Source organism: Aptenodytes forsteri, unplaced genomic scaffold (assembly GCF_000699145.1).
Source record: "Aptenodytes forsteri isolate BGI_AS27 unplaced genomic scaffold, ASM69914v1 Scaffold41, whole genome shotgun sequence".
Taxonomy (NCBI): domain Eukaryota; kingdom Metazoa; phylum Chordata; class Aves; order Sphenisciformes; family Spheniscidae; genus Aptenodytes; species Aptenodytes forsteri.
In genome coordinates this window covers 3633211-3660500 of record NW_008796211.1, presented here as the reverse complement: position 1 = coordinate 3660500, position 27290 = coordinate 3633211, and the positions used below count along the sequence as shown (strand labels likewise).

The 27290-nt window shown below is 35.7% G+C and overlaps 1 protein-coding gene across 1 annotated transcript in view; it reads right to left on the bottom strand.

Annotated features, from left to right (window-relative positions):
- Positions 1 to 514: 514 nt before the first annotated feature.
- SLF1 (SMC5-SMC6 complex localization factor 1) overlaps positions 515 to 27290 on the bottom strand; it is a 40068-nt gene continuing 13292 nt past the window's right edge. Inside the window, 11 exon segments of the mRNA XM_019474380.1 lie at positions 515 to 1458; positions 3946 to 4128; positions 4521 to 4613; positions 6586 to 6719; positions 7193 to 7362; positions 9833 to 9978; positions 12196 to 12343; positions 20332 to 20497; positions 21183 to 21320; positions 22719 to 22885; positions 23455 to 23613. Of these exon segments, the coding sequence (XP_019329925.1) occupies positions 974 to 1458; positions 3946 to 4128; positions 4521 to 4613; positions 6586 to 6719; positions 7193 to 7362; positions 9833 to 9978; positions 12196 to 12343; positions 20332 to 20497; positions 21183 to 21320; positions 22719 to 22885; positions 23455 to 23613 (1989 nt within the window). The 3' untranslated portion in view covers positions 515 to 973.

Sequence of the window (27290 nt, the reverse complement as noted above, 5' to 3'; positions counted from 1 at the left end):
TTATACACTGCCAGTGTAATGGATTTATCAAACCACTGCAAACCAACACAAGCCGGAGCAGAGCCAAGGACATCATAAGTTAGGCTGAGGGCGGATTTGGCCCTTCGCAGCATCACTCTCCTGCGAAACAGCAAGACGACCTGATCGTTTTAAAGCTCTAGTCAGTGGTACCCACTGGAGTTTTGCAAATCACCCAAGTATCGGGGCCAGTCTCCTCAAGTCAGTCACTGCACAAACGAATGTGACCATGAGCGCCGCGGTGCTAACGAGGGAGAAGATTTCCACACGGCTTTGTGTGACTGTTTCTAGCAAACTAACAAAGCCATGGGAAATGCCAGTACACTGATTCTGTAAACACAGATATACTACCTTCTGTTTTGAATTTTACAAGATGTAATTAATTTACACAACGTAATTTTAATTTTTACAAGACAAGGATAAATAAGACAAAAATGGATAGAAGGAATTTGCTTTTCCATATGTTTTTGTTTAATATCAGTTTTATTAAAGGATATTAAAATATGTAGGCACAAGACTTTCTCAAGGAGAAACTCCTTGTTGTAGTGTTTCAACTCGGTTTAACTTTAAAGTCACTACCTCTGGAAACCAAAGTGAACTATAGCATGAGATGGGTAACAAAGATTTCCAGGACAGAAAATAGAAAGTTTAACTTAGTGCGAATGATACAGCACCCTCCTGAGGTGGTCACACGCATCCAGATCCGTCAGACAACTAGAAGGCATTGGTATTGGAAAAATTTTGCCTAAAAAGTGCACTGAATCAATGCATCTGACTTCCAGGTTGTGGTAGAGGAAAGTCTTAACAACTTGGCAGATACTAACATGTAAGGCTCGTGTAGGGCTGTAAAATTTGTACTTCTTTAGTTGCCGGAAAAAACGTTAGCCCAGTACCAAGGGTTAACAGTCAAGATTCAATCAATGTGACTTGTTTGGAAGCTAACTGTTAAAAAGATTTAAGTAAAGAGCTTATATGCCTCTACCATAGTTTCCAGAGTTGCTAATAAAGCCTTCATCTGTTCTCCAGGGAAAAAAAACATGTTTGCAGATATTTCTTGAAGAAACTGTGGTAGGTTTTGAAAAGTTTCTAGCTCTCTAAAATATGTATCTACTAACCAATCTGCAGAAAATGTATTTTTCATCTTACAGTTATCACGATCCATTGCTTGAAGTACATTTGAACAAGCTACCTCTCTGAGAGTTAAAGTAAAGGGTGAAGACAGATTATAAACTGAACAAAAATTCAGCAGCATCTTATTAAATAAAATCAACCACAGTTCTCTCTGCTGACTGCAAAAATCTTGTTCTGTGCGTTCACAGAAGCTTTCAATGTTCTCTTCTGGATGAACAACATTCAAAAGTTCTTGCTTCACTGGTACGGACTCAACATAATCCAGTGGCAATTTTCCATTGGAGTCCCTCTGCTGTAGAAGGACTGGTCCTGCAGGGAAAATATAAACATTAATAGTAACAGCACATTCGACTTGGCAGCTGAACAAGATTTTGGTTTGGTTTTTGCCAGGAGCTAGGAGTCTGTTTAAATTCCTTTTCGTACTAAGTTATGTTGATGTAACTGATGAGTTACACATTTGCAATACAATCTAGAACATGTGGAGAGACCCTTTTTAACAGTTTCTTTATGGTACTTTCTTCATTTTCTTCCTGGTTTTGCTAGGTTAAAAGCCAAGGGTTATCGTATAGAAATAGAAAGAAATGCAAATGTTGCTTATCCTAAAATTTCAAGTAACAATACATAAGAGTATGTAAAAATGTAATGTTATTACTGTTGTAAAATTCCATTAAGTATTTTATAGACCAGGTTATTTGCTGACACTGACTCCAAATTAATAGCATGTTACTATGGATGGTGTGGTCAACCTTTTCCTAGGCTAGGCAGCAAGGTAAACTATTGAGGTAGGAATCCTAATCTCCCCTAACAACCGAGTTTCAAAATTTGGTCTTAACAGATTTCTGAAATGCAAAAATTAATTTCTCTAATAAATAGATTTAAAGTAAGTAATTGGGACATGTTTTACTTGTTCCGATTATACTACAATCTTTTGGTATTTCCTGTTTATTAGTACAATGGAGCTATTAATATTTAAATAGTTTACAGATGTCTTGATAAGTTTATGAAAGGTTGTATCAGTAAGAAAAAAATGAAGGCAGTTAACACACTGCAGGTGGTGTTTTTCAAAGATGAAAGCATCAGGAATCTTCTTACGTAAATTTGGGCTACTATACTAAAGTAATGACGCAATTTTAACTTGAATACATTTTCAGAAATATATTTTAATTACAAAAGGTAATTCACCGCATTACATATCCATACTAGAGGTTTTAACTTTGCCGTGATTAAAGCTGTATTGCTTTACTCCACCACTGATTATGCAATATAATTAAATTTTGTCTGAAGGTTTTTTAGAGAAAGAAAGTGAAAAAAGTTTTTGCAGAGATGTGTTATAAATTATTGAGCTGAGTAAATCCACACACTGAATGGGTAACATGCTTTCTACCATAGCCTTGTCAGCTATTTGACAGGCCAAAACCCAGAGGATGACAAAGGCAAAGATAAGGGTACACGCAGCCTTATAGTTGCCAGAAAACCTTGATGAATGCAAGTGCAAGTAGAGCTCTTCCCCTAGGACAACAGGATCATCCACTACCTATTCTTCACAATAGCCTAGGAAAAATGCACATCTGTCAGTGCAGTGCCATTTCCAATTGAGGAGCTGGGCTTACTATAATATTGGCTATTGCATCACTTAGACCGATTGAACTGAGCCCAGGTATTGGCTTGGCATGTCAGATACATGGTTCAGTAGATATATAAAACACCTGGGAGCCACAGAACTGAAGCTCAGCAAACACAGAGGTAGAACTGCAGGGGAATGTATTGATTATAAGCTGGTGCTTGCACAACAGACTCAGAAATAGCCTTTAGGGGGCAGGAGAAGACTGTAAATACAGAGGGTCTTATGCCAAGAATGAAATAAAATTTTGTTTCTCTACGTTAATTAAGTAATAGGCCATCTAAATACAGTGCATTCTTCTGCCTCATGGCTATAAGCAGAATGATTTTTATTGAAAAAATTTGGACTCAGCATATAATGCACAGAAATTAAACTGACACAGTAGGTCAATGGTAAGGATATCGCAAATACTCATTTTAGTAAATGAATTAAAAGAAGGAAGAGTTGATACCCAAGACCATTCTTTGCAGTTGTTTTTTAAAAAAACACGCTAAGTTAATTATATTGATACAGTATATTTCAAGACAAGACACAAGTTCCCTGTCACTGAACAAAAAATACTGTTCAAAACATTTATCATCTGTCTGCCTAAGGGGCAATGTATCTTTTTTTAGAAACTAAGGCATCCCTCCCACTATTATCCCTAAACAGCAGTTATCACAATTACAATATAGATTCCTTTCTTAAACTAATTACCAAGCTAATTGTGTTCTTCAAAGACCATCACATTAATTTTCATAAATGCTGAACAAATTTATGTTGAAATACATGATTATATAGAGATTTACTGATCTATTTTTGCATCGTGGTAAAAATAGATCAAAACAAAAGAAAATCCTTAGCTTTGCCTGGTGACTAGGTAATCTTTATCTTCATTAATGAGTTTGGAGAATATAGTTACAATGCATATGGTGTAAAATGCAGAATAAAAACATTACCATATTGGAAAAAAATGTGAAAATCCTGGTTAATTTCATATTCAGCTGATCAAGATAAGTGTGAAAACAGTATTATTTTTATTGTGACCAAAACAGCTTGGCTTAAAAATGTTTTAAAATAAATATTTCATAATAACATTGTATTTTAAGCAACTATTAAGAAAAACACCACGAACTTCATATGGACTCGGAACAGTGGATAATTTCCCTAAACCAGTTTAGCATAAATGCACTCACCCCCATGCTGAAGTAGCAGCTTGCCAATTTCTACATGTCCATTTGACAGTGCATCATGCAAAGGAGTCACCCCGTCCACTTGACTGAGCAGGTCTACCTCTGGACAACGTTGCAAATTTTCATGGACACACACTGTGCTGCCATGGTTACAGGCTTCATGTAAAGGCGTCCAGCCAGCATAGTCTGAATTATAAATCAAGGGAAGTTTTAAAACAGCAGAAGTAGTACTAAAATGTTAATAATGTAATTCATTAGACAGCAAAACACTTTACTTTTTAGTATTCATCATGGCTACAGTGGCAGCTTGTGATTTCAAAACAGGAAATTCTATTGAAAAACATCTGAAAAAATTAAATAGCATTTTTAAAAATCAATAGAAAATGTGATGTTAAAACACACTTTAGCTATAAATTAACCTTTCCTCAATTTTTGCCATGAAGTCCTCATTTTGTGTTGTTTAAAATAATAAAGACAGTTTTAATAGTATAAATACAAACTTTATTACCAAACAGATATTAATACAGTTCTTTATCTGGCTTAATTTCTTAGCTCTGTAGAGAAAATGAATAACTTACCTTTAGCATTAATGTCTGTTCCAGGGAAAGAGAGAAGCTGAATCAATCTCTCCACTTTGTTACTTATGCAAGCTTTATGCAGGGCTGTCTCTCCTACCATAAAAAATTAATAGATTACACTAGACTAGGCAAGATAGCAACTAAAGAAAATAATCAAAGTGCCTGGAACTAGGAGACCTGGCTATATGCCAGAAAATTCAATAATGAGTAAGATTTTCCTTTATCCTGTTTAACCATCTTTTAAGAAAATTCAAAAAAAACCCACAGAGCTTCTGTTCCACCAGAGATCCAGCAATGAAATTGTATTGCAAATGGTTTAACACAGGAATTATCTCCCCCCAGTTCAAGGTTTAAAGCTTCAATCACACTATAAAAGCACCAAGTGATCACAGAACACCAAAAATACTGGGTTTTGAAGCAATAAAACTTTAGAGTGCAGTTGCCCTCCCTTAAATTTATTCATGAACCTACGTTAAAATGTATAGTTCTTTTTACACAGCATTTATAGCTTAATTCAAATGAATGTTTCTGGCTAAGCACGAGTGCCTCTACACACTCAAGTACAATTCAGAACTTCAAATCCGTTAACAGATGGTTTGCTGTTTCTCAATAGGCTGTCTGACTTGGCTACAGTAGCAAGGGAGGGAGGAAAGAGAGAAATAAATGAAGGGGTCCTAATAATAATAATAAAAAAAAGAAAATCCTCTGGAAAAAAAACCCCAAGCCGTAGTACCAGGTAAAGCTGAAGTAAGTGTGAAAAATTGAACAGCAAGCAACTGAGAACTGGTGCTTATATGCAAAGACACCATTAGTTTCTGCATGATAAAAACTTCAGACCCATTCTAAATGCTGTTTTGCTTTCACTAAATGATTAGGTTTGAACAAGAGCCAGAGGAAAATCTTGATGCCAGGTGAAAGATGATGCAACAAACATCTCAGAAATGAAAGTATCTCAAGGCTAAATCTCCCAGCCTTTGCGATAAGATTTACATGGTGTATTTTGTCATATTAATACCTTCACTATGTAAATCTGTCAGCTCCATACTCATTCTTTCAACAGAAGACACTACTTAACAATTTTGGCAGGGGAAGAATAGAAAAAAAGCAGGTTGGTTTTTTTATTTGCCCTAGTCCTTCAGCTCACTTTTCTTTGCAGAAGTCAGCATGTAATAATTCACATCAATTTTACTTGCAAAAGCAATAAAGAGAAAGGGAACCAATTTTAAAAATGCATGGTCTGGCTCTGTTACTGAAGCTCTCTTAAATCCCAAAAGAGGGTGAGTTTTTTTTTGTCCTTCAGTGTTTGTGATACAATTCTGTTTTTAATTTTTTGAACAATCCCAACTTGCTTTTGCCAGTTTTTTCTAAGCCTTCTCTTGGGTGCCATGATTAATATAGTTGTGTTTTAAGGGATATAGGTAAATTTCTGATGATGAAGATGAGAAAAAGTAGTTCCAGCAAGTAATTCTGTTCAGGTGAAGGCTCACATAAAGTACGATTTATTAAATTTGTGTAATAAGTAGGAACTGGATGAATTACTGCAGTGCTGTTTTACTCCTTAGGTACTTGGGTTCCAGTATAGCTAAGACAAAAGCCAAATGCCTTTCATAGTCTGGGCTGAATGCCTGGAAGAAAACAGTCCATATGCTTAACACAGCTATGTAACATAGCATACTCCGCAGTCTTTGTTCACAAAATGTCTAGGACTGAAAGAGATGAAGACTGAATTATACTTTCAAATCAGAAGACGTTGATCCTACCAAGCACAGGTTGAGGTGGATTAGCAAAGTAAGGCGGGCAAGACTGGAATGAGCTCATACAAGCTGTACACTGTATTTAATATCTGGGAGGGGGAGGGGAATGAAGAAGGCAGCTTTATTCCACCATATATACAATTCCTCCTTTTAAATAGACATCAGAAAAAAGAAACATAAACCGTAAGAAAATAATTCTTGGGCATAAGCCATCATTTTAGTTCAGCATTCATCAGGACAAGATTTTTAAACCTGAAACTGTCGATTCTAACCATACAAAGTTCTTAACATAGATTTGATATATAGAATACCTTTAGTATTTCTCTTGTAAAAATGTACCTCTTCAGCCAAAAGGTAGCAATTCTCTTTGGTGTATGAAGCCCCAACTTCTGCTTTTGCTCTAAGCTTCTTTGCCAATGGAGGGCACTTATTAAAAATTAAGCCACTGAAAAGAGAGCAAAGGGGACACGTCTAAAATCACTATTTCATATTTTAAGATAATGTATATGTACTTAATGCTTTTAAATGTGTGTCTATATAGCATACTTAGATCTATCCATTTCTGAAATGTCTTAATTACATAATTTCTATGTCATTTAATTATAACCGTATTTAAAACAGTAATAAAATTAAATTACCCGCAATTAAGTTTTCTTTAAAGGTAATTCTAAGAACAGTTCAACTTCTCTACGTACACTTTAAATTTAACCACGTCAGTTTGCATATACACTGAGATGGAGGATGGGGAGAAAGGGGGAACCCCAGCCCAGAGATGTTACAAGTTTACAATGGAGCTTTCTGTCAGTTGCAGTAATTTGTAGACAACAAAACAGGTCATACAAAGTTCAAGAAATGTGTCAGGTCTGAAGCTGTCCCCCAAAGCAGAATAAAATCGGTGATGTTATAGATATTACTTACGGTAGATCAGGCAGCACTTTGACTTGGTTCTGCTTATCACCATTTAGCATCTGTAATGCCCTTTGAGACTCAGGGCATTGCCGTTGCCCTATTTTCTTTGTCTTTGCTTTATGTATCTTTCTTGTCTCATGAATCCCTACCTCTCGCAAAGCAGGCGAATAGGAACAGACCTGTTGCAAAAGTAACATTTTCAATGACTTTGTATACAGTAAATTAAAATGCAGTCATTTTCTTTTGTTGCACTTCACGCAGTCATCCACCACCCACAGCTTGCTGTATCTAAGTTTTTAAAAATATGATCCCTAAATGATTGCATATATAGAGTGTTTAAAGTTGTCTTCTGCAATCTTTTTTATATTCTTGTAATTCACTCTTCATGCTGGCCTCAGAAGTGAATGGGTTGCATCTGAGCCAGAAGGTGGGAAATTCTAGACCTCTCTCTTGGTTTTTTGGTAGCTGAGAAAATTTTGATCATTTTAGCTGGACATAAGACTGAAGTAAAGCTAATTGATTCTCAGGTACTTAATGAAAGTATTTACAAGCTTACTGCTCCCAACCCAGGGAGCAAAACCCAGGGAGCAATTTGGTAAAGAAATACTCATTCACTTCCTTCATCTCTTCTAAGATGAGGGGTTGGATTAAGCCTCTGAGCATTGAGAAGGCAATAAGCTACTTATCTCCTAGGTGCTCTCTCATCATTAGGATAGCTTTGGACGTTGTAGATATTTTGGCTTCTTTCCAGTAATACAGAGCTTCCAAGCAACCTACACCACTCATTTTAAAAAGTCATATAAGTTTTTGCAGTTTGGCAAAAGCATAGGAAAAAGTCCAGTGAGGGGACTCATTCAATATCTGAAGAAAGATACTAAAGAAGGCTTTGAGTATCTAGCAGATCACTGTAGATTCTGCAGGCAACTTGCAATGGGTGAGGGACACCTTACTTGCACCTTCGCTGTACATTTACCAGCAGAGAGTAGGAGGGCACTATTTGCACCCATAGAAAAGCCTAGCTGATAAGATGCTGTATGAGAAGAGCTGGCAAAATTGGATGATAATTAATGTTTATTGTATGGAACGAGAAAAGAGGCACAGTAATGCTAAGGAAAGCCACAAAAAGCAGAAGAACTTGTTTCAAGCACTACAAAAATTTACATTTAAGTAGTTGCAGAGTGATGAGTAGTCATGGCAATACTAAAAATAGCAATTGCTGCTGCATATGTGTTGGCAACATATGTTAAATATTAGATATATAGTTGGTTTATTTTTAAAATTCTGACAGTCTTTTGTTCAAGCTCAGTTTAAACACGATGTATTAATAAACAATGACCTCTGTTCACAATAAACTCTTGCAAAATTCAGGAAAACTTACGTATGGAAAATGTATAAAGGTGTAAATTTGTTTTTCTTTGACTCTACCTGTAGAATTTTAGGACATATAGAAACAGTTACAGATTCCATATTCTGTTTAGTTGTTAGTATAGAGTTAGTTAGAGGCTCTAAGTTAGGGCATGTCATTACTGTGTCATCTCCCGAATTTGCCTGCATCCTGCCAGCAGTCATGGTTTTGAGAATTTCTTTCACAGCTTTCATCATGTATTTCCTCACCAACTACCACAAATTGTGATTTGAAGGCAGGAAAAGGTTTGCAAGTAGGAGAAAGTTTTTAAGAGGATGTCCTGGTTTCAGCTGGGATAGAGTTAATTTCCTTCCTAGTAGCTGGTACAGTGCTGTGGTTTGGATTTAGGATGAGAACAATGTTGATAACGCACCGATGTTTTAGTTGTTGCTAAGCAGTGCTTACACTAAGTCAAGGATTTTTCAGCTTCTCATGCCCTGCCAGTGAGAAGCTGGGAGGGGGCACAGCCAGGACAGCTGACCCAAACTGGCCAAAGGGGTATTCCATACCATATGACGTCATGCTCAGTATATAAAGTGGGGGGAGTTGACTGGGGGGCAGTGGCCACTGCTCGGGGACTGGCTGGGATCCATGAGAGCGTGGTGAGCAATTGCATTGTGCATCGCTTATTTTGTATATTCTTTTTTTTTTTTTCCCCAATTCCCCCGATTCTCTCCCCCATCCCGCTGACTCCCTGGGGCAGGGAGTGAGCAAACGGCTGTGGGGTGTTTAGCTGCCTGCCAGGTTAAACCACAACAGAGGAGAAATTCACAGGAATACACTGTGGTTCAAAATCGTAAAATCTTGTATGTAACAAATGCTTGACCCAGTAGAATAACAGACTGTCACCTCTTCAAAAAAACTGAAGGAAAAGATAACCCAGGAAAATCACACTATATTTGGCATTTTCCTTAATTACAAATGTAACATTGCAGAAAAGTATGTACATCAGAGATTATTTTAAAAAGCTTTCATTGTGACTTTTCATGTCAACTGCATGTAAACAGATTACTCAGGTGTTACAAAATCTCTGGCAAGAAAAATCTTACCATTGTTTTGAACCCAGACCTCAGGCAAAGAGAAATTTAAATGCAGTAGAGTCTATCTACAGGTGGAAGACCACGCATGCAATGAGCATGACCTTAGACCACAAAAGAAAGGTATTTTCCAAGACTTTCATGAATCCAATTATTTGTAAAATACTTAAGTGTGATAGGTTATTAAGGAGTAGAAGAGTTACTTACTATTTTCTGAAGAGAAAGAGGTTCTGTAGAAATAGTTATATTCCTCTGTAAACACATTTTTTTAAAAACGGCTTCTGCGACAAACATTTGAAGCCAGAGGGATGGTATGGAACAAATGAACATTTTTAATTCACATATCGAAAAATCTGGATAAAAGCAAAGGGGGAAAAAAAAGAGCCTTAAAATGAGAATATACAAACCTGTACATCTAGAGTTATCTAGAACATAGCCCTTCCAGACTTTTTTTTCCTGCTGTTGCAGATTCAGAAGCTATTCTCCATGAGAATTACTAAAAATACTCATATTAAAAAAGATTTTATCCATCACCTGATAGTGAGACCAGCTTCTAAGAGAATGGTCAACAGATATTAAAAGGCAAAGCAATACTTTTTATGTGAAACTTTTTTAAAAAAAGTTCTAAATACAATCTTATAGAAGTTACACCTTCATTTTGAGAATGAAATTATCTATTTGGGAATTTATGCAAGTGATCACCTTTAAAATCTGTGACACAATACAAACACAATTTAGATAAATATGTAACACATGAACAAAGAAATCTACAAGTAATGCAGGGTGACCCATAAATTCTACATTAAAAGTGATAGTAAGCAAATTTCAACCCCATTCAGATGTAGTAAACAGTTCATACTGTTTTAAAAAAAAACAAAACAGACAGTGGCAGAAGAATATATATCTATATCTATCTCAATATGTATCATGCATACATGTGGCCTACGTCTCTTTTTTTTGGAAAAGGAGACAGAATGACTGATTTTTCTTAGGGTGGTATTTGTATTTTGATTCTAGCAAAATAATTCTGTCAAAATAGCAACTGAAACAGGTGGAAAGCAAGGTGTGCCATGAGGAACAAAGTCTTTACTGTATTGAGGGAATATTCTGTTCTGCTAAGAAGTGCTCATACATTAACTGATCTGTAGACTCAATCAAAACAGAAACACAAGTTTTGAGAGTACATGTTTTCTTCTCTAAGAGTGACAGAATTTAGGAGAAGTCTGCAACCATTTTTTGGGCTTTACGTGCTTTGGACTGAACCAAGAGGCAGTGATCACCAATAGGTCAAAGAATCTTTACTCTTTATAACCAGACTGTGAATGGTGTTCTTGTGAATGCTCTCAGTGAAGGAGAGCCATAGAAAGTATAATTTTCCATTTGTGTACAGGAAAGTACGAAAGCCTTACAGAAATACATATCCAAGATTCTCCCTATTATATGAAAACTAGAAAATCCATTGGAGATGTGGCAATAGTAGTAGATACTAAAAGCTCCATGGATTTAAATACTATAAAGTTCCAACTGATTTGCCCTTCTAAGATCTAAGGCAGGCTATTAACAGTTCTCATAATTTGCTTTCTTTAAGACTGGAGTGGAACTATTTGTCTAGAGACTGATTTTAGTTTAATTTTTTCAGGATCATTCTTCTCAAGTGTCCAGGTAGGAGAAGGGAGCAACACTTTAAATGAAGCCTACGTACATCTATCTTTAGAAAAAATAATGACTGAAACGAGGATATCCATACAGGTGTAACAGCTGAGTTACAGTTTTCCCACTATTTCCTAAAGGGCAGGGGGGTGGAAGGCAGCTTTGGTGGGAATTAAGTTTGAAAATGAAATTAAGGAAATTCAGTAGTTTTTTTGAGATTTTTTTTTTTTGGTCTTTTGACTTCCTTGTCCCCTAGTTGCTAAAAGGACAGATACCTCAACTGACATTCCATGTTAAATGATAATGGTTTGAGTTGTGACATTTCTCTTTATCTAGTATATTTGATGAAGAGGAACAATAGTGTTTCATGGGACTAGTTGGAATCTTCCACCACCCCCCAAATAAAGTCCATTAAGACTAAGGATTTGCAATGAGACACTGAAATGTTTCATTTGAAGTCTGTATGGGTCAAAGACTTCAGCGTAGCTTTTGGACTTATGGATGAAGTGTCTTTAGCAAACAAGATCAAGTTTGTGGAGTGAAAAATTTCACCTTAAGGTGTCTCCAATTGCCTCTCCGATGTTATGGCTTATTATGATATGCTTAAAGCTCTTCCTAAACTGACAAGAGAGCTCCAAAGATTTTTTTTTCTTCTTCACACTGTATAGTCTTGCTTTTGCATTAAGACCTATTGAGATTTATTTAGAGGGATTTTAATAAGAAAGCCTGTTCTACTCGGTCTTTGCTTGGGACAGACAGACATACACAATAAAACAGTTTCCTGCATACGTACACATCACACCATAAGACTGCACAGCTGCAACAGAAAGTAAAATATGACTTGAAAGTAAACTGAGGATTTTAGTTAGGACTTTAGTGTATCTGATTAAAAGACTTAGAGAGGCCTTTCAAACACTCACCATCACATGAAATGGCAAGGTACTGTGCCAAGTCATCAGCTATTTGATGAAACACATTTCTGTCCATAAGCAAACTTGAGATGATCCAATATTCCACTACAGTTCCAAGAATTGCATTTAATAGACCAGCTATTTCACATCTGAAAGCCTAAATGAACAAACAAACAAAAAAAAGTTATCTATAGACCTGTACTGTACAAACAAATTCACACTGATAATGTACCAGAAATAACACTAGAGAACTTCTTTAGATAAAAGCCCACTCAGTTGCCACATCACTTCTTCACTGGCTTTTCTTTTTCTGCTCAAAAGCTAACTGTTGCAGCCAGGTCAACAAAATTAATATGCCACTGATGCCACATCAATTAAGATTTGGCACTGGAGAAATACAAGTTATTTGAAAACATCCTGTCTAAAACAACATGCAAAATGGGATCAAAGCTTACAAGTACAAAGTGTGATTTCTTTTTAAATTGTTTAATTTAATTTAACTGTAAGATTTCAAGTACTGCATTTATGCTAGTTAACCTTGTGTTTAATTTGACAATTACAGGGATCTTATTCTCCCTGCCCTGTAAGGATTCTCTTTTCCTAAAGATTTCATCATGACATTAAGGCTCCTTTTGTGACTAACTGTGTATGTCTGTGCCAAAAGGGAAAAGGATGCAAGGTGTTAGTTTCCTGCACAGAAAAAACTTTGGCAGCCAGTTTGTGGGATCAGGAAACTTTCTTCTGCTACCAAAAATTCCAAAGAGACTAGCAGCTGCAAATTTAGAAAGAACATACTTATGGGTATTAGCCTTACCTTTTTCTCCCCTGAACCTGCACAAAATGGTCATGTGTAGGTAAAAAAGCCAAAGCGTATTTTCTTCAGGAGGCATCGAGACAATATAGAATCATAGAGTCATTTAGGTTGGAAAAGACCTTTAAGACCATCAAGTCCAACCATTAACCTAGCACTGCCAAGTCCACCACTGAACCACGTCCCTAAGCACCACATCTACACGTCTTCTAAATACCTCCAGGGATGGTGACTCCACCACTTCCCTGGGCAGCCTGTTCCAGTGCTTGACAACCCTTTCGGTGAAGGAATTTTTCCTAATGCCCAGTCTAAACCTCCCCTGGCACAACTTGAGGCCATTTCCCCTTGTCCTATCCATATATATATACACATAGCACTTGAACATGCTATCCAGAAAGTACCATGAGTAGATGAACATATTTGTTCACCCACACGAGCACTTCACTTCATCAGTATTGATTGGGAAAAGCACTGCTTCTAGTGTCTGAGTTAGTCTGTGCAAAGGAAAGTCAGATCTGTATACTCAACACCTTTCTGTGCCACGTAGAAATATTTTATGCAACGATTCTGAACTAAGTTATTCTTCTGACCACATGTACAACCACAGAAAATTCAGTATTTCTATGTCAGTTTTGAAAACACAAATTGGAGGAATACGTGCACCACTGTAGGAACACATGAAATTCATTTGCCCAAAGACACCTACCTAAGGCTCTACAGGAGAATCATTACTGTTACACTAGAGCACCAGCCGATGTATTGCATGTTAGTGAAACAGAATGAGTATTTCAAAATGGAAAATTTTGGATAAAAGGGAAATTGAACTGAATATGTGTTTACTTATTTGTCAGCTTAAGGTTTTAAAGAATTACTTAAAGCAAACAAAACTTTTCTGTCTTTTGTTGTGCTCTCACACCACAGTCAGTGGTTTGTCTAATACTCCTTTGAGAACAAAGTATGTTCAAAGTTGGTTTAAAGTAATTTAATAGGGTTCCCTCAGGAGCTGGAAAGCACCAAAGACTGAAACAGTGTGAGCTTCACCAATAAATCAAACAGATGTATATGAGAGCAACAGAGATTGTGACACAGATGAGATTTATTATAAAAAGATTACAAAGTCATTTGTTGAAAACCTACATAAATACTATCCCTACAGTTAACAGACTTAATTGTCATTCAAAAGAAAAGGAATAAACACAACAACAAATAAACATTGTGTGGGGAGGTAGTATAATCTCCACCACTGAAGGCTTTTAAGAACTGGCCAGGGAAAATCAGAATGTGATCTTGGAGATCACTTCCAGCCCAAATTCCTCTTACTCTGTTAAGCTCTACTTGATTTGGTTTGCCCCTTGCTTAGCATATCATAATACTTGTAGATGAACTGTGGGATCTCATAATAAAAAAACCTGAGAACATTGATATGGCATGTCAACAACATGAAAATAATTTTTTTTCAACTAAAATTTAAATATTTTAAAAGCTACATTACTCCCTATCTTCCGAGGATTCAGGAATGGAAACTGAAGAACTAATTTAAAACATCTGAAATGCATTTAAATTTCCCTTAAGTATGCACACCTCTTATCGTTGGACCCCAAAGCAAAATACTGGGTGAATAATTTAATTCCATCAATAGTTCTTTGCAGGAAATAAATTACACAAATGCAGCAAATAAGCACAATTTTAACAGAGTTAAGTGACAGGATCAAGGACATATAGAGGTAATCTGAGGTAGATACAGATGTAAAGAACAAGTATTTACATTCTTTTTCCTGTTTCTAAATCACAAGCTTGTACTACTTCATCTATAAAATATTTTCAAGGAAAGGAGTGGGGAGCGAAAGCTGACCTTGAGGCAGCAGGTTGAAATAATGACTGTTAATACTTCAAGTATTAATAATGTTTTGCAGTCAGATATACAGCTGCATATTAAATGTGGCCGATACGCTAGTTGCAACTACGTTTGCTCAGCTGAGTATCTCTGCACACTGACAAAGACACACCAGATACTGCCAACTGGTGTAGGCTTGGTTGACCTTTTGGTAAAACAAGGGTAGTACAAACCAAGAGCTTCTCCTTAATACTTTGAAATAAATGGTTCAATGCTACAAATGAGGGAGAAATGCTCTAATTTACTGAAAGTATCATCTGTTCTAAAAATATTCCAATATTAACATCTTAAAAACATTTTCATTTTCAACCACAAAACAATACAAACATAGTAATGAAAACACATGCAATATTAAAAAGGAAAAGAAGCATTTCCATTGAATGTGGGAATTGCTACCATGTATGACAAAACATCGTCGTGCACAAAAATAGCTTCTGCTATCAAACTCCAGAGGCTAATCTTAAAAAGAAAAGTCTTTTCTACTGCTTTACAACTCTACTGCTAGTTTAAATATGTTTCTTCTTAAGTTTAGATGATATTTTTAATTACCAAACTAACGTATAGGGAAAAATATCAACAAATAAAAACAGTTTCAGCAACAATATTTTTAGAATATCAGAATAAGATCTTACAAAGGTAAGTGATCTATGTATATTAATCAGTGAAAAAGTAAATGCACAGGAGCCACCTGATTTTTTGGTAGATACAAAAAAGCAGTATCCAGAACATTGTATGGCAACTCTTACTCCTGGATATGAAATAACAAGTTACCCATATAAATGACATGAATTGCTATTTTATTAATAAATGCAGTTTTGGATTAAGTAAAAACACATTTAAATGAGAGGTTTTTGTTTCCACTGTCATTTAGATAATGGTGTGACTACTGGTCATTGGAACACGAGCCTTCAATTAACAAAAATTGAGAATACTCAGAAACCACTGATTTTGGTTCTATCATTTACTGCTTCAATCTTTAATCAAAATTGAATCTGATTTAAAACAGTTTGTTTCTTTATAAACTGGCAAACAAAAGCATGATTTTTGTAGGACAAACTATTCAAGATTCTCCCTCTCCCCCATAAATAATGTATTTTTAAAATTCCTAAAAATAATGTACTACTACAAAAGGTAGTATTTCAAATCGTGCTGAAAAGATTATTAATAGAACTGCAGTATTATTCTTCCTTATAAACCCAAGTGTACCAGGTCTGCCTGGGATGGAGTTAATTTTCTTCATAGCAGCCTGTGCTGTGTTTTGAATTTGTGCCTTGAACAGTGTTGGTAACACAGGGATGTTTTAGCTACTGCTGAGCAGTGCTTGCACAGTGCCAAAGCCTTTTCTTTTTCCCACTCTGCCCCCCCAGCAAGTGGGCTGGGGGTGTGCAAGAAGCTGGGAGGGGACACAGCTGAGACAGCTGACCCAAAATGACCAAAGGGTTATTCCATGCCATATAAACGTCGTGCTCAGCAATAAAAGCTGGGGAAAGGAGGAGGAAGGGGGGATGTTCAGGGTTATGGCATTTGCCTTGCCAAGTGACCACTACACGTGACGGAGCCCTGCTTTCCTGGAGATGGCTGAACACCTGCCTGCTGATGGGAAGGAGTGAATGAATTCCTTGTTTTGCTTCGCTTGTGCGTGCAGCTTTGCTTCACTTACTAAACTGTTTTTATCTCGACCCATGAATTTTCTAGTTTTTGCCCTTCTGATTCTCTCCCTCATCCTGCTGCGGGGTGGGTGAGCTAGCGACTGGGTGGGGACTTATCTGCCAGCAGGGGTCAACCCACTACACCATGCACAGCAAATTAAGTAAGATCCAGTTAAACCTTTCTTCAGAACTCTCTTCCTTGTTCTTATTGTTGAGAATCAAAGCTATCTCACCGAGAAAAGCGCTGAAGTGGGAAGAGGCTGTTGACTCTGTTAGCATACAAAGGTCACATCAGCACAACTGATGTCTGCCAGCTTAGCAAATGCAATTCCTACATTGCTGTTCCATTTAATGCTTTGCCAAGTCAAGTGCTACAGTGACAGAAGTTTCACAGTGTGTTTTAGTACACATAAAAGTTCTTACAGGAAAGCTTTTAAGTCATAGGAAAATTAATTTTAACATTTTTACTTTGAATTACAGAGTTATTTTAGAGTTGTTCTTTGGAGTTCTTTTTCACGTGGTGTAAAATGTTTTTAGGGTTATGCAGTACTCCAAAAGTGCCTAAAACATACTTCCAAGAAAGCTACTGGAAGTGACAGATAGCCAGAAGGACATTTAGTTCTACAAATTTAGACCACACAAATTTATAGCAGGTAACAATACCTGAAACATGGAAGAAAACAAATTAGAAATATGCAAGATGATGCAACTAAAAAATGGAATGAATGCCTTTTTCACTCCTTTTGTCAGGCTATGTAAGACTGCTTTTTTTAAAAAAACACCAGTAGTATCGGGGATGAAAAGCGTTTCTGATACCATCTGTGACATTGTGAAAAGCCATGCAATAGCTCAATGCTACTCAAAGTGTTATAAGCAATATAATGTTCCTTTGCAGATTCTAAAACTGAATTAACAGCTTTGATTCAAGGAACCTTGACCAGGAGTTTCTGCATCAAACCTATTTAAATAATAAATGTTATTTAAATTAAAATTATACTCAATATTGATTTGAAGATCTCAAGTGATGGAAAAACTTCTATGTTCTTTGGCAGTGCATTTTTAACTACAAGGACAGTGTATCAGTTTTATTCCACCGAGTTGTCCCAGCAGATTAACACAGTGATGAGTGAGGGCATCCAATTTCTTGTCACTAATTTTATTCTGGTACTTTTAAGATAAAGTAAATTCTACCTAACACAAGAAAGCAAATGCACTTCCTTCTTTTTTTCTGATGTAGGTTATAATGGGCCTGAAAAGTGAAATACCTGCAGAGTACGTAAGCCAAGGAAACCAGTAATGCAGAATTGCAGCATGGATTTTCTCACTTAGAATACTACACCTGTTTCTGGATTGCTCTTTTTTTACATACACACATGCGTGCGTGCGCACACACACCCCCACCCCACCCCCCATAATTGTGCAACAAATCAGCACAGGTATCTTCCCTCCACTAGTGCTGATTTGTTGCAATCCCTTAGAATCACAAAAAAGGATAATCTGATTATAAAAAGCTAAAAAAATAATATTAATTGCCCACTTTTACTACTTAGAAAAGAATGTGTTAGATATGCCCCCAAAAAAGAATTAAATTATTCATCTGGTTTTATTTACAGATATTTTCACTGGAGAATTGCATGGAAGTTTGGTGTATCACAATTGGCATGTTTGTTTCTTCCCACGAGCTAACACGCTTGTGTAAGCTGGGAAACATGGTCACCCCTTTACACTGTGCTATAAAACACTTAATTTCTGTGCCCATGGAGATTGTACGAATACCCAAAGTCATTGCTTTCATTTAGGTTTCTGAACGGCCTTACGTTTTTCTTGCCAGTGTGTTGCCTCTTAAGCAAACAGCTTTTAAAAAACAAAACTGGTAACAATGACTCACACCCTTAAACTGAAGACAGGAAGGAAAATTTTGCACCCAATATGCTATATTTAATGACATGGAAATGCTGTGGTTTTATTTATGCATTTCTAAAATAATTAAAAAAGAAGGAGAAAAGAAAATACAGTTTTGCCTCCATAGCTGGGGAGGATCTGCTCCTCTGGCTTTCTGAATGACCTTTTCAACTATGTCATGGAATTTTAAATGGAGTCTCTGAATACATGGAAAAATCAGTGTATCAAGTTTTAGTATAACAAAATTGAGAATGCAGAAAATGATAATGACAAGTTTTGAATGTAAAAACATGGTATTTTGTTTTAGAGTTTGTTTTTGCCAAAAAAATGCAAAGGGAAAGAAAATGCAATATATAAATATGAAGTTAAGGAATAAGGCTGTAAGAAAGAACATACAACACTACAGATATTATGAGGCAACTAGCTGCTTTTTAACGCTAGAATTCGTATCTGCAGCGATATTGTACATTACAGTGCGTAAGATCAAAGTGGGAAGGCAACAGGCATCTGGGTTTTGTGCTGGAAGTACAATTCTTATACATGTATATAAAGAAAACAGAATCTAAACAAGAGGTAGGCCTCTGTTTTATGTTATGCTTTATTCTTTATTTTTCATATATGTACTACAATCTATCTGACACAAGTGATTATTCTGCTTATGCAAAGAACGGTTTATGAAAAAGGTATGGCTTACAGTGCTGGAACTTGTCAAAAGAAGGCATAGTAGAAAAAAGAAAATGGTGCCTAGACTTAAACTGCAGATTCAACACCAGGAAACATATGAAAGCAGTCTCATTTTCCAAAGAAACAGAGTGGCCACTGACACCAACTGAATGCAAGCCTGCTTGGTGCTCAGTACCTTTGAAAAGGTAGGTTGTTTAAATATAAATATGGGTATAGAAGCCTAATTTTAGGCACTTTTTTAATATCTTGACCAAGGATAAAAGGCAGCACTGTTTCAGAATGTCTTGCTTTGATAGCCCTCAAAAAAGGTAGGAGGTCTGGCTAGGTAAGATGAGTGAAGCTCTCATTATGTTTAATCTTTCTGGTTTCTTAACATAATGAAGAACTACTAGGTATTATATTGAAAGTGCTTTTTTCTCTGGAATACTTGATTTTCTATTGTTGTTCTGTTATTGTATTGAAAAAGTGAATGAAGTACCTATTTATTCTGTGCTTTCACAATAATTTAAAAGAGAACGCACAGACAGCAGTAAGTTTGTATTTTATGTGAGAATCTAGAAGTCAAAGATGTTTTACAACGCCTCTAGCTTCTGAAAAGAAAGAGGTAGGTATAGAGGACACTCAGTATCTTTCAGGTCAATGTCCTGCTGGTCAGCAGGTCACAGAACAGCAATTAAGTTGCCTTCAATTCCATTTTTATGAAAAGACCTAGGGAAGATACCAAATGAAACTAAAGGACTTGGGAAGAAAACTAGGGCATTTATTAAAATAAAATAATGCTTATCTGTAGAAAACAGCAAAAAACTATTAGTTTCGTTAGCTTTCTCCTTCCAACATTCCCTGAATACAATCACTGTAAAATAAGATAATCACCTCTTTCGTTACACCTTATTGTTTGACAGGATGTGTTAAGCTGGTGTCCCTAATGACTACAGTAATACCTGCTGGTAAGGGCATGTGAACATCTGAATGTAGCCAACAAGCTACTCATGACTCGTTTCTTCTCTACAGATCAATATGAGAATCTTATGGATCAATTCATTTCCCTTAGTGGAGCAAAAACCAGCATGCTTCACAACAAAAGGCAGCTATAACAAGCAGCTGTGATACTTACATATAATTCCTCACAAAGGAATGAACAAAGGAACGCCTTTAAAAAAAATATGTCGGTCTTCATTATTTTAAAGTATAAAATTCATACTCACATCATTTTTTCTATTCAATTCTCTATGGGAAAGTATGACCCAATCTGCTAGAATATTTATGTGTTTGGTAAAAAGCACTGAAGTTTCGCTTCCCAGCCAAAAGGTCTTCAGAAGAACTGTCTGTGGCATGACTTGCTGATGCTGTGAATTGGACCCTTCAACCAAACTGTAAAAAATACAAAGTGAAAAAACTTAAATCTTTATGCCACTTTGATTACTATAGTTACCAGACAGAAACCTTGTCTTCTGTCAAAACACACACAGGTTTGGCAATTTTTAAGTATGGAAAGATCAGACACAATTTCTGATGAATAATAAGTAAAATAATGATGACTATTACAGTCAGACTGAAGGAATTCTAATATTGTGCTAATATTACATAAAGTAAAGGCTGCCTTTACTATATAAAGGCAGAGCAAAACCAAGACTTTTTTTATACTTCATAGACTAAGGAAAGATAATTGTCTCCCTAGCAAAAGATAACAGTTAATTGAATTTAAAAAAAAAAAAAAATCAGTATGTTCAAAATGCTGCTTGTCTACCTTGAAGAATGAATACTGAAGCTTAACAAAGCTAAAAATACAACTTTATGAGCAAAACTAAATGCTTACTGAAACTTGTAATATACTAAAATAATAGGCTGGGAAAAGTGAGAAGCCTTAAAACACGATTAGAAAAAACCCTATACAAATTACAATAAAAAAAGAATTGAGAAATATAAAAGGAAATGCTTAACTGCCATCTCTGTAGAACAAGGACATAAAAAAATCAGGATACAACCTGCTGTAGATACAGAAATGCATGTGAAATTGCGAAAAAGTAATAAGAAAGTATTATACTATAAAACCCACCTTTTTGTCAGAAAATCTACTTCAGCTTTTACTAAATCAAAGAAAAACTTCAATAATGTTTTGTGAACTACCCTCTGTTCATCTCCTCTCCCTGAAACTGGGACTGCATGACAAATGGCTTTGCAATAAAGGCAAGACCTGAAAAATAAACACCAAAAAATCCATTTGTATGACAGAAATCATAGTCTGATCTATCGGCAAAAAAGTCAGCTTTGACTTTTGACAATTTTGACAAGGCAATACCTTGCTCCCCAGCAACATTCTTCATTTTAAAACTTAAATTCCTGGCTTTTAAACCTGTATTTCCCCCCCAAAATTAACATGTTTGTGACTGGGGCTTTGTGTTGTTGATGAAGATTTTGTATTACAGTGCAAACTAAATAATTTAACCTTATTTAATTTTTCAGTCTCTACTTGAGTTACCATACAATTACTGAATTTAACAGAATTTCTTTAAAATGCTTTAATTACAAGGTAGTCTTGTAATATTTTATAGACACTGTAACATCCCACAAACCTTGCTTCAGATAACAGTTCACACATACTATTTGACAGGACTACAGTTTGTGATCAAGTCTAATGAATGTCTAACACGATGGAGATGATTTTGAAGTAAAGGATGAACACATTTTTTTGGCTAGAATTTTGAGTACTGGAACCACCAGGTATACAACTGCTGGGTATTCACATTCTGCCATTAAGTACTGAAAGATAAAAAAAATACTTTATCTAAAAGATAAATTATTTTCCATTCCATGTGACATGTTCCTAATAAAAACTATTAAATGTCCAATTACAGTGATTCAAGTACAGTGATTCAATGCCCTTCCAAGACTACAGACATGCTTACAATCATACACATTCATATATCTGTAATCACGGTTGTATCGAAGTTTTTAAATGTTACTTAAGATTTTATGACAGTAATAAGAAGAGGTACAATTTCTCCTCCAAATGAATGGAAGAATTTATTACTATTGATGTAAATTACAAAAAATGAGTTCTCAAGCTAAAGCATAGACTAACTACCCAAACAGCTCTTATGTACTGAGTCTTGTATTTGTAGATGTATAGGATATAATCAGACTTTCTGAACAAGAAGGTAAAGTTTATTATTAAAATCAAAATACAACATGAAGCTTCATGTTTGGTAAGATAAGACTGGAATTTGCTTTGTAACTGCAGATATATGTGTGCGTACATACATACATACACACCACAACAGCAATAATACATAATTATAATTTGTGGAAAGCTTAAAAAATAAAAGAAATCATTTTTATAAAAGGAAGGAGGACAAGAAAATGTTCATTTCTTCCTTTCCAAAAAAAATCCCTCTGCCTGTGAGCTAACACATACTGAAACATAAAGTGAAAGGTCCAAATCTCAGTTACAATTCTAGACCTTCACATACAGTTAACTTGTTCTGGTCAAAATGTGGCTTTGATACAATAGAATTCCAACCCACCTTCCCCATCCCTGAGTTTGGATTAACATAACAACTATTGCATCCAACACCTCATTAAACTTTCTTACCTTACAAGCACCTCTATCAAGGACCATGTGCCTTTCTTACAGACAGGACACTGAAGAAGATCCAAATAATACTTTAACATAGACGGGGACTTCCAAGGAGGATCACGTTGGAGAACAAGGTACAAAATGTGATGAAGTTTAGCATAAAATATTGCATCGGTATTTCCCTGTAATAAAATGAGAAAATAATATTGGCTCTATACTGGCCAAAGATCCATAATCACTAAAAGTTTATATATTTTCTTTATTCCTTACAATCCCAAGTGACCAAATTTAATCAGTGAAGTAACATGCAACTTAATGCATAACTACAAGCAGCAAAATTCAGAGTTTACAAAAAAAAGGAAGGAAAAAAGGAGAGCTTTCTCTAGTGATATTCCAGCTGAATGCATCACCGCTTGGAACAAACCTTCTTCTCAACTGAGCTCTCTATCTGCAGCCTACTAGGTTAAAAAAAAGTTACACAAGTGCTGTTTCTAAAAGCAACAAAAAAAATTCTGGGCCAATTCTTCCACAATATTTAGAGCACTACATTCATACGGCTTGTAAATAAATAATAATTTAAAAAAATCCTTAAGTATCAAATTCTCCCCTTTTTAACACAAACACATTGATGAACACAAAGTGAAGGGTGAATATATCACTAAAACCCAGTAAATACAATGTCAGAAGCAAAGATCATAATACTTCCATTTCTTGCTTTAATATTGATAATACTTTAGTCTTCATCTCTCACCAATAGGACATATTCTAGAAGAGAATGAAGAAGTTGCACGGGAGGTGTAGAGTACTTTTGACCAGCAGCAAGTTCTGTGATTACATCAGGAAATAAATACTCTTCCACTAATCCTTCAAGTATATACCATGTGCCTCTGGACAGGTCAGTACTTTTAACCTAGGAATGAGATATCTTTGTAAGTGAAAGAACAGCTTAATAAAAAAAAAACTTACAAGAACTAACAGGAAATCTCGAAGTAAAATGTTGATAATATAATAAAACAGGGAGATTATAAATAAAACAAGAAATATTACTTATTGCCTGATCCAATAAGCTGCTGTCATCTAGAAAGGCCTTCACTCTTACTGAACTTTCATTGGGCTTTCATTGAAAAGACAGTCAGATTCAGAATATGCTTCTCTTCTTAGAAGATCTGAATACATCTACCCTTTTAAAAAACAAATTACAATTCACACACTCAATAACTTGTCTATAATTTATTCTGGAAAGGTACGCAAAGGAGTGTTAATATTTCCAAAAGTGCAGAGTACATCCCACAGTATATGGCTGCAGCAGTAAGACAATTAGTACTACTGAACAGCTAAAAAAAAAAAAGAGAAAAATGTAAAATCATTAAACACGTTTACGAGTACACATTATAAAACCATAAACCATGTAACTGTTGTATCTCCCTAGTTCTCCTATTCCCATACAGCATGTCAGAGAAGCAACTAATGCTACAGATAGCGCAGGTATTGATCCCAGTGGATTTCAATGCTCTGAAGACCTTCTTAATGGCAGAGGGCTTCCTTCTTATTCTCTGCCGCTCATGACAGCAAAACACTTAACTTTGCAAGCTTTCAGAGGACCCAGAAGGATCAAATGGCTTTCATGAAATGCTGTATCTGCCCTGCAACTTCCCTGTTATTGTCTGTACTCTCAGCTTTCCAAACCTTTATTTCCACAGATCAATGATACGAAAGAGGAGCTGTTGAAGATCTCAGCTACATTGCTATTTACATCTTTCCTCTAGTCCAGGTTCAAGCCAAAGCTAAGATGCACAAACCAGTTGCAACCATATTGCTAACTGAAGCACAGCTTCCCTCTGCCTGGTAACTTCTGTTTTGAAATCCAGCTATTTTGTTTGAGCACACAGCCTGAGGCTCTGGTAAATTCAAAGAAACCAGGATAGGGAGTCACAACTGAGAGAAGCAGTCAGGAAGATCACTGTTTGGACTGCTGGGAATTAAACAGTTACATAAATTTATTGTTGCTTTAGTCCCTGACAACTTGTAGACTTTATGATCTCTGCCAAAAAAACTGTAAATGTACATTAATTAGATAAAGCTACTCAAGACATCCTACCAATTGTTCTAAAATTAGTTTAAAATTTAAATTAACACAGACTTTGAGTCCAATTGTGGTTTTGAGGTTGATGGAGTACACTGCTATTAGCAAGATAGTTTCCAAAAATGTTTCAGTAATAAACTGAAATCATTAGGAGCTCAGGTCAAACCTGAGAAAACTTCTGAAAGAAATGATAATCTTTGTTAAATCACAGCTAAAGTCTCAGTGAATGAGCTCCACCTTAGCATTAGATATTTAGTTTCTCTGCAAATGTTTCATTTCTCAGATTCCTAATGCATGCTGTTGTTACATTAACAATAAATGAAGTCGCTCATCTAGACAATTTTCTTTTACTCAAGTCTTTGTGCATCTGGTGTTTCCAACTCACATTTATTTCAATTTTCTCATTCATACATACACTACTAAAATCTTCACGTTATTTCCTTTGGAAATAATGGTTGCATTCATACTTTTGTAATGTTAATTATATGCAAACAGCACATCTAAAGAGCAATCATAAACTTTTTAATGGCAGTCAAAGAACAACTTCTCTGTTGCCTGGATTTAAGATGTGTGACGATGACTCAGTATATTGTGCATGCACAAGCATGTTACTACTGGCCCTCATCTGGCAGTCATACCAGCATCCGTCTTTTTATATTGTGATTGAAACAATCTCTTTAATATTCTGGTACTAGAAGAAACAGCAACATCAATGCATTATTTGGAAAATACACTGAAACAAAGCTGTTTTGGGAGTGTGAGGCCTTTTGCATTACATTCACGATAAGGAGGAAGTGGACAACCCGTTTTCAGCGTATTTGTAAGGGGTAAGGAAGGATGATAAAAAACTGAGGGGATGAACTTTTTTCAGCATCAGATGAGACCTTCTGTAGGGCCTTAATATTCAATAAGCTGTACAAAGCTGCACTGGCTCACATTCTGGCTGATGAGGAACTAGCAGTTTCTTGTGAAGCACTGCTGGTACAACTATTAAAGCTTTGAGCTGAAACAAATGAAAAATGAAGGTCCACAGACAGTAAGTTGTGTTTTATATAGCATAATATGGAAGAGAAGCTCACAAAGAGAAATATTTTAGGGAAGATGATAGGTAACAGAACACTTAGCTGAGTTAAGCCTTCCTAGAAGATGCAAACCGAGATGACTAAATATAGTACGTAGTTCTAATCTTTGTAGGTTTTATTTTACTTCACTAGTATTATTGGAAATGTTTATTGCAGCTGTTTTTAAAAGCCCTAAATATACTGCCTATAAAAGTCCCATATCAGATGCAAAGGCTAGCAATGGATATTCCACAAAGAATAAGACAGTGGCAGGTCATGCATAAGAAAAGTATTAGAATTAGGTTTAAAATTTCCAAACAAAAAATTGTATTAAGAGTACAGAATAACAATTTCAGCTTACACGTGTTAAGAAAGCTAAAGTTTTCTTCCCATAAACTAAACATTAAATTTCAATGCAAATCTGTTCAGTAACAGAAATGCACACAGCATTTTGCCCATTAATGGTAGTGTTGGACAATGACAAAGGCATTTTAGTGCTCATGTTTTAAAAATATTTTTCTCCTTTTCCTGATTGTCTCAATAGAAAGAAATAAAATAAGAAGAGATTTCTGTGAAGCCTGAGAGCTCATTTTGTCAGACTGGGACCTCACTTATACATCAAGTAACTATTTATGTAGTATGGCTCATGAAGATATCAAATATTCAGCTACCGAGAAATACAGGAAGCTGATAGATATTCTTTAAGTGTTTCCCATTTTAACTTTCAAATAACACAAGTTACCATATAAAGTACAGTAGCTCATAGCTACTATGTATAATGTTTTTAAGTACTAAGAAGTAACGTTTCGACATTATTTGAAGAGTTATTCTTAGTGTTATAGATAGAAAAGGGAAAATTTTGAAAGTATTTATTTACTTAAGATCTTACGAAGACTTGATAAAACCTGTTGCTGACCTGTACCTGATTTATGGCATATATTTGGCTTAATGGGAAGAAAAATGAGAAATTAACTAAATAGTACAAAAAAAGAAATTAAGTCAAAGTAATTATGTAAACAGGACTGGAGAACATAATGTATTCTACTTGCAATCTGTGCTTCAGTACACTGTGAAACCCAGGCTTATGCTGTAAGAACAACTACTCTTTCTTTCTACAGTGAGACAACCTTTAGCTAAAGTCTGTCCCTACTAGCAAAAACACGTGAGCACTGCAAGTTGTATATACTTTCTCTTTATTGCTACTGCATAAATACAGTGCTTGAATGATTTAAGATGCTCTAAATCACATAAGGGCATCTTTGCTTCTTTTCTTCTAACATTAACAGGTAAAGTTCTCTTAACCAGCAGGATTAAAGAATTCCTTTGTAATAAAGGAGGCAGTACTGAAAGCGTTGTAAGAACCAACAAAATTCAACAGTATTCCAATGATGCTCTTGAACTCTTCAATAATTTTATTAGAATTTTGGATAACATAAATATTTT